Source organism: Glycine soja, chromosome 5 (genome assembly GCF_004193775.1).
Source record: "Glycine soja cultivar W05 chromosome 5, ASM419377v2, whole genome shotgun sequence".
In the NCBI taxonomy this organism is placed as follows: Eukaryota; Viridiplantae; Streptophyta; class Magnoliopsida; order Fabales; family Fabaceae; genus Glycine; species Glycine soja.
In genome coordinates this window covers 30,002,784-30,017,345 of record NC_041006.1, presented here as the reverse complement: position 1 = coordinate 30,017,345, position 14,562 = coordinate 30,002,784, and the positions used below count along the sequence as shown (strand labels likewise).

General features: G+C 32.5%; 1 protein-coding gene across 5 annotated transcripts; it reads left to right on the top strand.

Annotated features, from left to right (window-relative positions):
- Positions 1 to 6,248: 6,248 nt before the first annotated feature.
- LOC114412485 (telomere repeat-binding factor 2-like) lies at positions 6,249 to 14,149 on the top strand. Of its 5 annotated transcripts, none has more exons than XM_028376409.1 (8): positions 6,249 to 6,386; positions 7,047 to 7,318; positions 7,546 to 7,757; positions 8,677 to 8,764; positions 9,406 to 9,489; positions 10,580 to 10,926; positions 11,429 to 11,914; positions 13,723 to 14,149. In XM_028376409.1, exons 2-7 carry the CDS (start codon positions 7,169 to 7,171, stop codon positions 11,544 to 11,546), a joined length of 999 nt encoding a protein of 332 aa, XP_028232210.1. In that variant the 5' UTR covers positions 6,249 to 6,386; positions 7,047 to 7,168; the 3' UTR covers positions 11,547 to 11,914; positions 13,723 to 14,149. The 5 variants fall into 5 exon arrangements, with proteins under 5 accessions (XP_028232210.1, XP_028232213.1, XP_028232209.1 ...); XM_028376412.1 differs by having other exon boundaries at positions 10,574 to 10,926; positions 11,512 to 11,914; XM_028376408.1 differs by having other exon boundaries at positions 10,574 to 10,926.
- Positions 14,150 to 14,562: the final 413 nt, after the last annotated feature.

Here is a 14,562-nt window from a genome sequence, read left to right as displayed (position 1 = left end):
AGGTCAAGCTTAAAGCCATCAACCTCATATACTTCACATCTACCCACTATCAAAATATTGTCTAACTTTATCCCTAAGACCATAAAAACACCCACAAATCCAAATGGTAACCTTAGACAAATTCACCTCTTTCTCCTTCATTCAAACCCATGATAACACCAATGATAGTGACAAAGAAGATAAATAACCTTTTTTAGGTCTTAAAAGTCAATTCCAAAATTCGATCTCAGTTAAGTTGAGAGATGAAGCTAAAACTCTTCAAGGGCATTTTGGTAGGGGATAAATTTTTTGTACATGAGAATTATGATTCTTAGGATTCATGATTTATGGGAATAGTTAAAATACATTTGATTAGTCATAATAAATTTTCTGAGAATTATAGATTCTCATGTTTTATTACATTATAACTTTCCTGGGTATATGTTGTTTTTTATACAAATATAAATATACCCCATATTAAAATAACTTCATTAAATATGTTTTATACTCAAATTTTATTACAAATATGACACCTAATTTAATTACAAGATTTAGTATATATATATATATATATATATATATATATATATATATATATATATATATATATATATATATATATTGTGAATGTATGAATACATGATTTTGATGATACCAAAGTAGAATCAAATAAGGTTGCTTCAAAGGAGAAACATTGCTTCAAGATTAATACAAGGTTGTTTCAACAAACAAAGTCTTGCTTCAAGATTAACTAAAGATCAAGCCTTGCCTCAAAACAAAGTGTTTCCAAGACATCCAAGGCTTTGGTAATGTTAAAAAGGGTTTTGAATTTGAATTTTGAACCTGTAATCAATTACCAGATATTTATAATCGATTACTAGCAACGAAACTCTTGAAATTCAAATTCAAAAGTCATGTCCCTTCAAAATATAATTGTGTAATTGATTACCAGAAACCTTTAATCGATTACCAGTGAAAAATTTCAGAAAAAGCTTTTAGAAAAGAGACATGTCTTCAAACCATTTTGAAAAGGCACGAAGGGCCTATATATATGTGTGTCTGATTTCAAAACGCAAGAGAGATATTCCAAGAGAACTTCATTACCAAATGCTCTCTCAACAACTCTTGGGCAAACACTTGCAAATCTATTAAGAGTTCATCCAGAAACTTCAATTGTAATATCCTTCTCTTAAAGAGAGAATTCTTCTTCTTCCTCTTCTTATTCGAAGAGATTGATTAAGGGACCAAAGGTCTCTTAAGTTGTAAGGATTCCTGAACACAAGGAAATGGTTGTCCTTGTGTGGTTCGGACTTTGTAAAAGGATTTTTACAAAGAGAGTGGAAAATCTCAAGTGTGTTACTTAAGGACTGGATGTAGGCACGGGAAGTGGCCGAACCAGTATAAATCGAGTTTGCATTTCTCTCTTCCCTTATCTCATTTATTTTATTGTAGTCAAATTTGTCTTGCATGTTTAAAGAATATTATTAAATTGATTGTTGCTTCTTCTTCTGCATTCTGAGCCTCATTCAGAAGGGGGGGGGGTCAAAAGTTTGTTTGTGGGAAATTAATTCACCCCCTTCTTAAGATAACTGAGATCATTTGTCCAACATATATATATATATATATATTCTGCAAAAGAAAATCTAAAAAACTAATTTCAAAATGATTTTTTTACAAATATTAATTATTTGATTTAATGATGAGGTTGCTTTACTTGGTTGAAATATTATTCTGACTTACTATCAGATAAGAACTTACATCTTGTTAGGAGCATATTTGATTTTTTTTAAGATACAACATATATATTTGAAATTGATTTTTGTTTTTTAGTTACAAATTGTTAAACTATCCAATTTGTTTGAAAAATAGATAACTTATTATATATATATATATATATATATATTTAAAACTTTCCCCTAGTCAGGAAAGTTGGATTACCAACCCTCTCGTGAGAATGTTTTTGCGGGAAGTGAGATGAAAATGATTTCTAGGAAACATAATTCTAGGGAAATATTTTTTCTTAAAATATATATCAAACATAGAAAACCAAGTTTCCTAAATCATGATTCTCGGGAAAGTAAAAACTTCTCCCTACCAAACATTCAATCGTGGCATGTGAGCGATGAAATTTTGCACCAAGCAAAGACCATAATGCTCTTGTGGCTAAGTTCCAAAAATATTTGTTCAATAATGCACTACATTTGGGAGAAAAAGTAAAATAGATAGAAGAGAGAGAAATGGAGAAAAGTAGAAAGGAACATATGGGAAGAAAGGGGGAAAGAGAAAAGAAAAAGGAAAAGGGAAGCAAAAAAGGAAGGAGAAAAGAATAGAATCAAGGAAGAAGAAAAAATGGTGAGACTATCAAGAGTTCAATAACACGTGCGATGACAATAATGATTGTTCTTTTTTCTAATTCTTCCTCTTTTTCATTATGTTTTTCTTTATTTTTAAATTGATTATTATTTTTCTTTTGCTAATCTCTTGTCTCTTGTTGACTTTATCTTCTTTATTATATTTATTTTGCCTAAGAGTTGACCATGACTTGGTGAGGGTAGGGTTGATAGGTTTAATGTTTGGTTTGGCCATGGCACACGATCACATTATGGTGGTAAAAAAAACTGGTAGTAAATGTCAAGTTTAAACAATCTATGAATGCAAGTTATAAGGGTTTTAAATCATCCAAAATCATATTATAAATTGCCACAAAATCACACTTTGTTTGCCACATCAACATGGTCATTAGCCACGTTAGAGGGGAGGATTCATTGTCACTAATTTCTTATAGATATAGGACTAATTTCATCGATTTGATATTATAGAAACCAAAAGCATATTTTTTTTCCAATTTTGATTTATTTTACAAATCTTTTTTTCTTACTCAAAATTTAAATATCTGGATAACATATGTTTTAAATTCCTTATTTTTTTTTGTCAAAATTGTTTTTAGTCCATATACTATAAAATTCATGATTGTGATCCTTGTATGTTTTATGATATTTCAATCTCAAGTCCACTACATTGTTAGGATGACTACATCTGAGGTATTTTTCACTTTAGTGTTGGTTTGAGCCTCACAATTTTGTCCTTAATTGGCACCTCAATGGGTTAAGGGAGGATGATATTTATAAACTATTCTTTGCTTCAATTCCTAAGCAAGGTGAGACTGTTTTGGTATAGTGGAACAATAGCCTTCAGTCAAGGCTAAGGGGTTAGAGATCCTACTATCCCTCGTGTGTGTCTTAGGCCCTCCTTTTAGTGTTAATGTTCTGACCTCAAGTCCATTGGCATCATTAAGGTCAGCATATCCAATGTATTATTTGCTGTGGTGCTCAGTGGCTCTATCATGATTTCCTCCTTGCTAAAAGGTGTCTTGCTAGGTTAAGGACAAGGATTTTTATAAACTACCCTTAGCCTTGATTTCTAATAGATGCAAGACTATTTTGACGAATCAAAACAAGTTCTTTGGGTCGCTTGCTAACCGAGTGCCCTCTAAGTTGTAGACTCGATGACCAACCAACTTGTATTATGCGCATGTGAGGCGCCAATATAGTATCATTCATGGCTGAAAACATGTGTTGTTGTTGTAACCACTTAGCTTGATCCCATGAAGATTACAAAAGACAAACATATCGTGATACATAACCATCCAAGAATACAAGGAACAAACTTACCACGAAGGTAGGCATAAAGACCTAATGAGTAGACTTGGGAAGAGGATATCATACTCTCAAATGCTTTGGGTAGGCAACCTCTAACCTTAGATGATGAAGCTTATATCGAAACATTCACATTGGCGCTAAAAGGAAGCTTAGGCCACCTTGCCTTGTAGACTTGACTAGGGGTCTTGTTCCAATGTGTCGAAAGCCCCACATAACATGTAACACCCTAATGAATAACACCAGAATAAGGAAGATTTGGAGGTTGTGAAGGTATGAGACTATACAATTAAGAGTGACTTAAAGGAATTAATTAGTACTACATATACCAACAAGATGCATCTATTTTTTGATAGCTTATCACATAAGAACTTCATAATTAAGCGTGTTTGGCTTGGAGTAGTTATGGGTTGGGTGATCTTCTGGGAAGTTTCCTAGAAATTGTGAGTAAGGATAAAACACGTTGAAAAGTCTTGTGTTGGTATGTAAAAACAATCATTGATCCTAAAAGTAGGTGAAGCAAATTGTTAAGGTCTCGAAAATGACTACCAATGAAGGATTTTGATCAGTGGAGGTTCTGACCACCAAAGAAGTTGAGTGAAGTGTCATCGTATGAAGTGTCGTAGAAAGTGAGTCGTCAAAACGCCAATAATTAGTGACGTTACAACTTTGGAATCAAGGCCAAATATAATTTATAAACACTCTCTTTCCTTGACCTATAAAGGTGCCTTTTCGAGACAAAAGCGAAACCACTAAGTACCAAAGTGGACAATACTTTTGATGTAGTGATCCTAACAATGTCAGTAGACTTAGGTTAGAACACATTAATTTTTTCCTTCTTTATAAAACTTAGAATACTCGGTGAGGGATAAAATTCAAAAGTTATAAATAAAATATAAGGACCACAATCATTGGTTTCAAAACCATTTTTTTTTTACAAAATTAAGGAACCTAAAATACATTCCACCTTAAATATTTCAATAACGAAATTCAAATTTTTAGGAGAAGAAAAACAATAAAAATAAGAAACAAAATAGTACTTTATAGTTTTTCATTTACATGAAAAATTATGTTTTTTCTTAATTATATAAAATGTTTTTATTGTTTCTCAAATTATGTATGATGTTGTTTTATTTCAATAGTTACAATAGAATATCAAATGATTAGTTGCATGTAATTCAACAATATGGTGTGGATGGAAAAAAAAACTATTTTAGATATGCAAGAGGTAGCCTCTCATTGTCTATCTTCGTTCTTCGAATTACTAACTTCTATATTTTTTTAAGTCGAGTATTTCTCGATCGAATGCTAATGACTAATTCCTCAGACACTGAGATCCATTTAAGGAGTTGACCTCTCTAAGTAGATGTCTTTCCATATGTATGAATCAAAGATCGAACTCCTAATCACATGCTTAAGAAATAATGTTATTTACCAACTATATTACACTATGTTGGTTGATTAACTTCATTATAATCATTCACTCTAGAGGTTTTTATAGCCAAAAGCCAAATAAAAAAAACATTTGATTAAACAAAAAATCATTTTTTAAATTGATTAAACTAAAAATCATAAAAAATAAAATATATATTATTAATCATATCTAATTTTTAAAATTGAACCTATACATCCAAAAATAGATATCTAAACCATTTTTCATTCTCCTTTAAGGTGTTATTTAAAGCACTTTGAGAATAAAAAAACATGCATTTCAAATTTTAAGGGACAAAAGAACCATTGTAAAATTAAAGGAACGAAAATGAGACAAAATATTTTAAAGAGACTAAAATCAAATTTTAATAAGTTTAGAAAGACAAAAAATATATTTTATCCTAGTTTAAAAGATATGGTGCATTTGAAAATGTTTCATAAAAAAAAAAATTAATTTTAAATATTTAATTGACTTTATTAAAATGTTGAATTTAATAATTAGATGGATAAAATTTAATGTTTATAAAAATTATTAACAGGGTGGTTCCATGTTTATCTAAATATAACAAGTACTTTAAAACAAAATACTTTTAAATTAATAAAAATAAATTATCCAAACTATTATGATTTAATTTGAATTATTTTTCTCTTTTCAAAATATGAAACTACTTATTAAATTATGATAATTATTTTTTTATCTGTAAAAATAAAAAATAATATCAAAATATTTACAATACTTATGTATCATATTCAACAAATTAAGTTAAATCTTCATAATTATTTTTTTAGCATCAATTTTTTAATGTTAAACAATACTTTAATTCTTAAAATAATAGTTTTATCAAATAGATCAAATTTATAAAACCTTCGACCTCAACTAAGATATCCTGGACACCTATTTTTTATATAATGTAAAAAAATAATTAATACTTTATCAACTAATTTTAACTTAGTGCATTTTGAGTAGGATTGTTTTATAAAAAATAATCACACAATTTTTTTTATTAAATCCATATTTTATATATAAAAAAGTAACCTTCTTAATCGTCTACCCTTCCCATGAATTCAGAGGACAATTTAGAAAGTGTAGAATATTTATATTTATATTTGTATTTTTCTTACTAAATGACCTGTTTTAATCAGAAACATAAATAAAGAGACACTTTTTATTCTATTTTATATTTTGCCTCGGTTGAATAGAACTCGTTTCATATGTCTCTCATTCTTCTCTGGTTTTTGGCAAAATTTTTCGGATTTATTCAATTTCTCTCTGTGTAAATACTTCAACTTTTCCAATTCTCACATTCGCATGTTGATTCGGTACACCTCTTTCCACCGATTCTGTTTTTTCATTCTCTCCCTTTCTCTTTATTTTTTTATATTATTTTTTCTCTCTCAAAGAAAGTTGTAATTTTTGACATTCATCAAACGTGTAGTGAGTCATTTCTCTTCCCAGTTGAATGCATGTGGTTCTAGTTTGTGTTACTGTCGCTGTTGTGATTTTTATTTTTACTCAAAATATTGTTACTTTGTCCGTGTGAGCGGAAAAGCCATTCCTTTTCGTTGTCATTTAGTTCAACGTGAATTTCATTTGATTGATTTAATGGAATTTGAAGCTGGAACATTGAAATCCTCGGATTTTGCTATTTTACGTAACGCATAATGCTTAATTATTCTCTGTTGTGTCCAAAATTGCAACTTTCTTTCATGAGGCCTAATAGCACAGGCATGCCAATAGTACATTGCAAACATGTTTCTATTTGCTTCTTGCAATGCTATAATACCCTTTGCCACCTATGTATTTGAACATGTGGATATTAGGGATGAGATTGAAGTGAATATGGGAGTTGAGGTCAATATTTGGGATTTGTGGGAGGAGTTTTATTTATTTCATTGATTTGTTGTTTTATTTTTCAACCTTGAAAATCACATGTTGACAAGCGATTTTTTTCCTTGTTGGTGTCGTTTGTTGGTCAACAGTAGTCAGATTTTTTCTTGTTCAAAGATGCACTAGTAGAAGAGGGAATTACCCTGTTTCCAAGCTTTCCTCTAGAGTAGAAGCAATTAGTAGAGTGTCATAAAAAGCTGTAGGCTTTCCTTCAATGGGTGCTCCTAAGCAGAAATGGACTGCGGAAGAAGAAGCGGCGCTGAAAGCTGGAGTACTCAAACATGGGGCAGGAAAATGGCGCACCATACTTACAGATCCTGAGTTCAGTGCCATCTTGCGTATGCGTTCGAATGTGGATCTCAAGGTATGTCTTCTCAACTGCCTAGCATGTTGTGGAAAATGTTGCAGAAAGGAAGTTTTATTATTCTGTTCTTTTGGGTTGGGAATGTTACAATTGCACTAGCCAAATGATCATCTGCGTATTGCATCATAAAATCAGTATATATTGCTACTGTACTTTGCTTCAATCAAATTTCCCGAGTTATGGCTTACCTTGGCTTGACTAGTATATATGCTTTGAACTGTGAACAGGATAAATGGAGGAATATAAATGTGACAGCAATATGGGGATCCCGGCAGAAGGCAAAGCTTGCTCTTAAAAGGAACCTACCAGCCCCCAAAATTGATAATAACCATATGGCCTTGAGTACCATAGTTCGAAATGATGAAGTTCTTGATACTAAGCCCATAGCAGTTTCTGGTGGACCATTGCAATCCCCCAATTTGAAAGAACAAATATCAAGGTTACAGAAGATCAAGTTAAACATATCTGCCATTTATTATCTAGAGAAAAGAAATTAGCTTAATGACTATGATGCTTGATTTGTTTAATTTTGTTCTTGAATAGTATCTGGGGATTGTAAACTTGTAGATGTTACATCCCTTACAAGTATTTAGTTCCAAGATTGCATAAAGCTGTGTGCTGTCATCCAATTTTTATGATTGAACAAATCACTAGACTAATTTGCATTCACATGTTATTTCTGAGGTTTGTTTCTGCTCTTAGCATGGCAAACACATATGAAAAAGATGGTTTTGTTACCTTTCTGGATTGAAGAAAGAGAAAAAGGAATAGAAAGATCAAAGACCATATTAGCTATGCTATGGGTCTCTGTTTTTTATTTTTTGGGGGAAATATTATATTGTTAGATAATTATTTGTTTATTTGCAATTCTTTTTCACTTCTATTATTTGAATATCAGAAAATTGACACTATATGTGACACCATATACAAATATCTCTATCTCTTTTTATCTTTTTTTGTATACACGATCTAAAAAATAAACCTCAGAATCAAAGGGTATTACTTTTTGTTGTCCATTTTGATGTTCACTAAACATTTTCCAATTTCTATCCTCATATGCTTCCTATAGGAAAATACTATAAATTATTAGCAATGTTTTTGTACTTTGACTCTTTGCTAAAGGAATTCATACTTAGGTACATTTATCTTAATGTTGTCATATTCCAGTGTGTATTAATTCCAAATTAAAAATTCATTTGATTTATACATAGGCACTACTTTCAAGTTGCAATGGCAAATAGTTGATAAACAGTTTTCATGTTTGATGTCACTTCTGATAGCATTTTGTCTTGTTCTGAATGTTGAAATTATGCAGCAATATATATACTTTTGACTTATGAAAGTAGTAATGTTGGCAGGTTGGTGGATAATCATATATTAGAGGCCATTGTCAATATGAAGGAGCAGAAGGGTTCTGACAAGGTTGCCATTGCTTCTTTCATAGAGGTATTTGTACTTCACTTCACAAATGATTGTAAGATCTAAACACCCAAGAAGCATATGATCATCAAAATTTTAGTGCTATTATAGATTACTTTAATTCTTGCCTTTGTGTGCCTCTTCCTTCCCCCTCCTGAATGAATTGGTTTTAATTTTGACTTAATAAATAAATGTTATTTTCCCCTATAGTAACAAATGATTTAACATAATTATGTACCAGCCGCCTTTGTGGTTGATCTGACAGCATCAGAAATCTTTGAAACTAATTGAAAATATTTCTCTCCTAGGTCCATAAAGTGCTATTTTTTTTTGTTAATTGCTAGTAAGTTCAACTAGCTATGATCATGTTACGTACATGGTAAAACTTATTACAGAAGTGACAACTTTTCATTTTATTTATTTAATTTTTAATGAACCTATTGTATGTGCTTTAACCTGGTGAGTATAAACCTGTATTTTTTTTTCTCTCTACAACAATGGTTGAAAAAAAATCTATGCTGTATGCTGGATATCTTGGCTTTGAATATGACCTGTGATTTAGCTTTGGAACGTTGGTGAATAGTCCGTACAGCTAATAATACCAGTATAATGATGGTTTACATGTCTTCAGAACTGCAAGTAATTCTGAAACTTTTCATGTGTTTTAGGAAAAATATCGGTCACCACCTGATCTCAGTAAATTGCTGTCAACCAAACTGAAGCATATGGTGGCAAGTGGCAAAATAGTCAAGGTAGTTTTTCTATCAGTTAATGCTGTAGCAAAGCACACTAAGCTCTGCCTATAAACCTGTGTAATAGACATAGTCAATCTGGTTTGAAGGCCATATTGAAGTTTTTCATGTATGACAGTGACAAATATTTGATATTACTGGAAGTCATTAAAAGAAAATGATTGACAATGAGATTAATTGGTTATATCATGTTAAGACTGAACAATTGGAATAGGAAACTGAATAGTATCTTGATAGGTTCTCTCAAAACCGAGTATACACAAGAGTGAAATCTGAAAACAGTGATGGAATGGAGCTAAGCTCCTTACAATGGTGAAAACAGAAATAAAAGGAGATAGGAAAACCCCCTAATAACCTTGAGACTGGGATACTGCTCAGCTCACCCTGGCATCAACCACTCAAGTGATTCTTGCATAACCTCCTGTTATTTCCCTCCTAATATTAATTCCTCCTCAGACTCCCTTCCCTTCTCCTTGCTTGCCATCTGTCCATTCAGTACAGCTCTCTCTTTCCCTTTTCCAAATTCCACCTCAGCATTTTCCTTTCCTTTTCTCCTATATACTTGTAGAATGGGCCTAGCATATCATTATAGATATAAATAGATAACTAGATATATATTTTCTTGTGGCAATTGCAATGTGCATATATGGGCATTTCTTTAGTGAAAGAGAATTCTATTTGAGTTGATAAATTGCCCCATACAGTAAACCGATATTTGTGACATGCTCATTTAGCAAGTAATTAAATTCAATATATAATAAGTTGATCCTGTACATATTGTTAGGACTATGAGGAAGGGGGAGTTAGTTACTACGGTTAGAATATTGATTAGTTAGTTAAGGGGTTAGTTGGTTAGTTAGAGGGGTTTATCATATATAAATAGGGGAAGAAGGATAGGAGAGAGGGGGATCTTATCATTTGTAGATTGAGCATTAGCTCTTTGTGAAAGGAGAAATCCTTTGTGAAGGGGAAACCCTTGGAGGAGAGTTTTCTCTCCCATTTTCTGTTCTTCTCATCATATTCAATAAAATTCTTTCTTTTCTTTGCCATTTCAATTCTTGGTTCCTAACATATCTCTTGGTAGGAAAAGCATAAGTACAGAATTGCGCCAAGTTCAACTGTCTCTGAGAAAAGAAGATGCTCTTCATTGGTACTTTTGGAAGAGAAGCCCAAAGATCCTTCAGAAGTACATAAGAATGATGATGTCAACATCCTTTCAAAATCCCAAATTGATGCAGAGATTTCGAAAGTGAAGGGCTTGACAGCTCAAGAGGCAGCTGCTGCAGCTGCAAAAGCAGTTGCAGAGGCAGAGGCTGCAATTGCACAGGCTGAGGCAGCAGCTAGGGAGGCTGAGGCTGCAGAAGCTGAGGCTGAGGCTGCTCAAGTGTTTGCAAAAGCAGCAATGAAGGCGCTAAAATGCAAAATGCTTCATATTTGGTAGTTTCCTCACCAAGAAATCTATATTGATTCCTGTAGATGAGAATATGAGATGGTCATAACTTGATCTAAATTTTATTTTCATGTTTAGAATGCTTATCACATCATAATTATTCCAATAGTATGCTGGTTCTCTGCACTTTTCAGTCTGTCACTCCTTTAGTATCTTCACATCCATATTATTTTGCCTTTTGTTCTTGGTTAATTGATTAGAGGCTGATCTGTATGTGGTTAGACTTTTCTTCAAGTGGGTAATTTGCTCAAAACATCTTATAGCCCAATTTTTTACCAAACTGATCATGAATTCGTGACAGTGTCTATTATGGCATTTGACTTCTATTGGTATTTACTTGTTTGTTTTGTTTAAGACACATGCCTTTTTGCTGTTGATTATGAGTATCATGAATTTGAGTAATTTTTATCATTTTTGAGAATTTTTATGTATATAGTATACATTATATAGAAAATTTCACAATATTGGCTTTCTTGCTATCCACTATAGCATTTTTTTGGGGCTGGCCACTATGTGCTACTATCCGGGATTTAAAATATTGGTAATGACTCAACAACAAACTCAACTTGTAGACTACTCTCCCTGTGAAATTGAGGACTTGTATTAAAAGCTCAATTTCATGTAAGGTGACATCCATAGAGACATAGACACGACGACTTTGAAGGTGATAACACTTATACCCCTTTTTGTTTGAGGGATAATCAATAAGAATACATTCGATAGCTTGTGGATCTAACTTTCCACGGTGGTGACTGTGAGAGTGAACCAAGGAAACACATCCAAAGACTTGAGTTGGGAGACTAGACATGATAGGAGGGGAGGAAAAGAATGATAACATGTGTTGTAATGGGCTAATACCACTCAAGACACAAGGTTACTTGTTCATCAGATACGTAGCAGTCAAGACAGCTACACTCCCGAATAAGTTTTGGGAACAAGCATCTGGAAAAGTAGAGCTCCAGCAATTTCTAGAAGGTGAAGTTTTTTCATTTTGCAACCCCATTTGAGAAATTTGGAAAAAAAATTATTCACATACATAGTGTTAGTGCCATTATCAGACTGCAATCTTTTTGATAGACTTTCCAAATTGATTTTGAGAAATCTCAGATTTATTTTTTATGAGAAATATCCATGTGACATAAGTACAATCATTAATAAACAACACAAACCACTTAGGCACATGTATAGTAGATGTAGTAATTGGTCCCCACACATCAGAATGAACAAGATTAAAAGGTTTTAGACTTCTATTATTACTAAGAAAAAATGTTGCACGGTGGTGTTTTGTGAATTGACAAATGTCTCAATGATAAGAGTAAAAAAAGATTTGACTGACTCTTTTGTAAACAAGTAAGGAAATAAAGACTTACGAACACTAAAAGATGAATGTCCAAGATGCCTATGTTGAAGCCAAACCTGGGTAATTGCCCAAGTTTCTTAGTTTGCCTGGTGACAGGAAGGCAACACCTTCAGTCTCCGTATGTTGTATATAATATGATAGACCCTACTCCTTAGCAATGAAAAACACAACTGGATATGAACCTAGCAAGGTTCGGTTATTGGGACCCAAGGACTAGCAGGAGGAACTTTTATCTTCCTCCATGATGGAAAAAGGGCATTGTTGGTGTCCTGTTCAAAGAGGAGAAATTAGAGCTTTCAAATAGTCCCTAAGTGGGACAAGGTTAGGGAAAGTTGACCACTGGGCCTGAAAGTGGGGCTAATTGGCAACGATGTGAGAGTAGTGCTACAAGGAGGAGATTGGATGTGCAGCTTTGAGAATGGTTTGATCTAGAGACAACGCTTCTCTGATGTGGTTGCCGGCCTATGTGGTGGCGGTGGAGACGAGGAAAATTTTAAAATTATGTGATGATTCAATACAGACTCTAATCCATATTAAGGGAAAGATGGAAACTATTAATAGGCTAAACCTATTAAGTGAAAGATGGAAACTATGAATAGGTTAAACCTATTTAGTGAAAGATGGAAAATACAAAAATTCTATACTAATAATTACAAATAAAATCTGAATCTGAATATTTATAAAGATATTCTATCATAAATTAGTGCCTATTTACAACAGCACCCCCCTATAAATGCAAAGGCATGCTAGCTTGCAACAACAAAGTATGAGCAATTTCATTAAGATGACAATTTTTCTTAGCCACTCCCATTTCGTTGAGGTATGTAAGGGTATTTTGATTCATGTAAGATACCCTGAGAAAGACATAAATTATGAGAAGTTTTTTGGAAATTATTCCATTGCATTATCACTTCTCAAGATCATAATTGACTTACCAATTTGATTTGAATTTCAACATGGAATGACTTGAAGGATTTAACCCTAGTTTGGACTTTCCAAATAGGTTTATCAAGGTGGAATGAAACTCTATTCATTGAATGGAATCAAAATTAACCTAACAGTCATAAAAACACCCCAGAAGGACTCAGAAGTAACTTTCTCCATTACGTTTTCTTGCAACCAAGAGTCCATCTCTTGTGAAAGGAGCCTAGGTCTGTTAGTTAATGTGGTTAAAAAGATTTTTCTAAGCTTTAATTAGTGTTGTGCATTATTGTGATGTCTGTAAAGTAGTTTCTGTTATATCTGTCGGTTTAGTTTTAAACCCATAATCATTTCCCCATTATTCTGATACATATATAGAAGGAATTTCTGTTAGTTCTTAATTCTTTCTAAGCATTAATTTGCTCGTTTATTCTAATGCTACATGGTAATTTCTATTAGTTTTTTTAGTTAGCCCTGTTTAATATTTGTGAATTCTTCACAGATGGTGTGGACTTACACATGCTCATCATCAGCAGAGTTGGCTTGAGATGATAGTTCTGCTGCTGTGCTTCCTGCCAGTTTTTTTCGTAACTGTACATAATTTTCGGCTTGTAAATCTGGAATATGCAGGATGATTCATGAAATATTCTGTCAGGAATCAATAACAGCTTTTTTTTTTCAATTCATTTTTATTTTAACCTTTTCTTATAAAGGAAGACAATGAGGGGAAAGCTACAAAGCAGTAACGGAAGAGTGGAAATAGCCATGTTTTTTTGTAATGGAATAATTGACATCCGCGTAGAGTAAATGAAGGAAACAATTTTTAGTGTTCAAATAGCAATATGGATTGTCATTGACATGCAGATCATATATTCAAGGATGCTTGTTCTAAGACATCACTATATTACTTTTTTTTATTATTATTATCAGTAAATGTTAGTTTTATTATAAATGTCAATGGGGAGAATTCGAACTTGTGACCTTTCTTCCCTCTCTTCACCTTACTTCCCTCCCTTCACCTTTCTCTCTTCACCTTACTAAGTAATAAAATGACTTCCTTTTGAAGTTTGTCAAAATTATATTTGTGAACATCGTTGATCTGTTGGCTTGATTTTTTGCCCATACAAAGGCCAATACGACAATGTATGTGTAAAGTGTATGGAAGCATTTGTTCCAAATTTAGAAAATAGTCAATACTTTTTGGCTTAAGTTGTAGATAAATGCCATTTGAAAAACCTTGGGAGCTAATAGTATTTTGCTCTTTATTAACAATCGTAGTTCATCTATACTGCTTAGGGAAACAATTGTGTAATGTAACTTGTTACTTGGTTATGCGTGCTAG

What these genes read in the sequence shown, in the direction of transcription:
- LOC114412485 (XM_028376408.1), top strand. Translation starts at nt 7,169, where the DNA reads ATGGGTGCTCCTAAGCAGAAATGGACTGCGGAAGAAGAAGCGGCGCTG. An exon ending in GTTCGAATGTGGATCTCAAG is followed by an intron (nt 7,319 to 7,545) that starts GTATGTCTTCTC and finishes AACTGTGAACAG; the next exon opens with GATAAATGGAGGAATATAAA. An exon ending in TGCAAAATGCTTCATATTTG is followed by an intron (nt 10,927 to 11,428) that starts GTAGTTTCCTCA and finishes TATCCACTATAG; the next exon opens with CATTTTTTTGGGGCTGGCCA.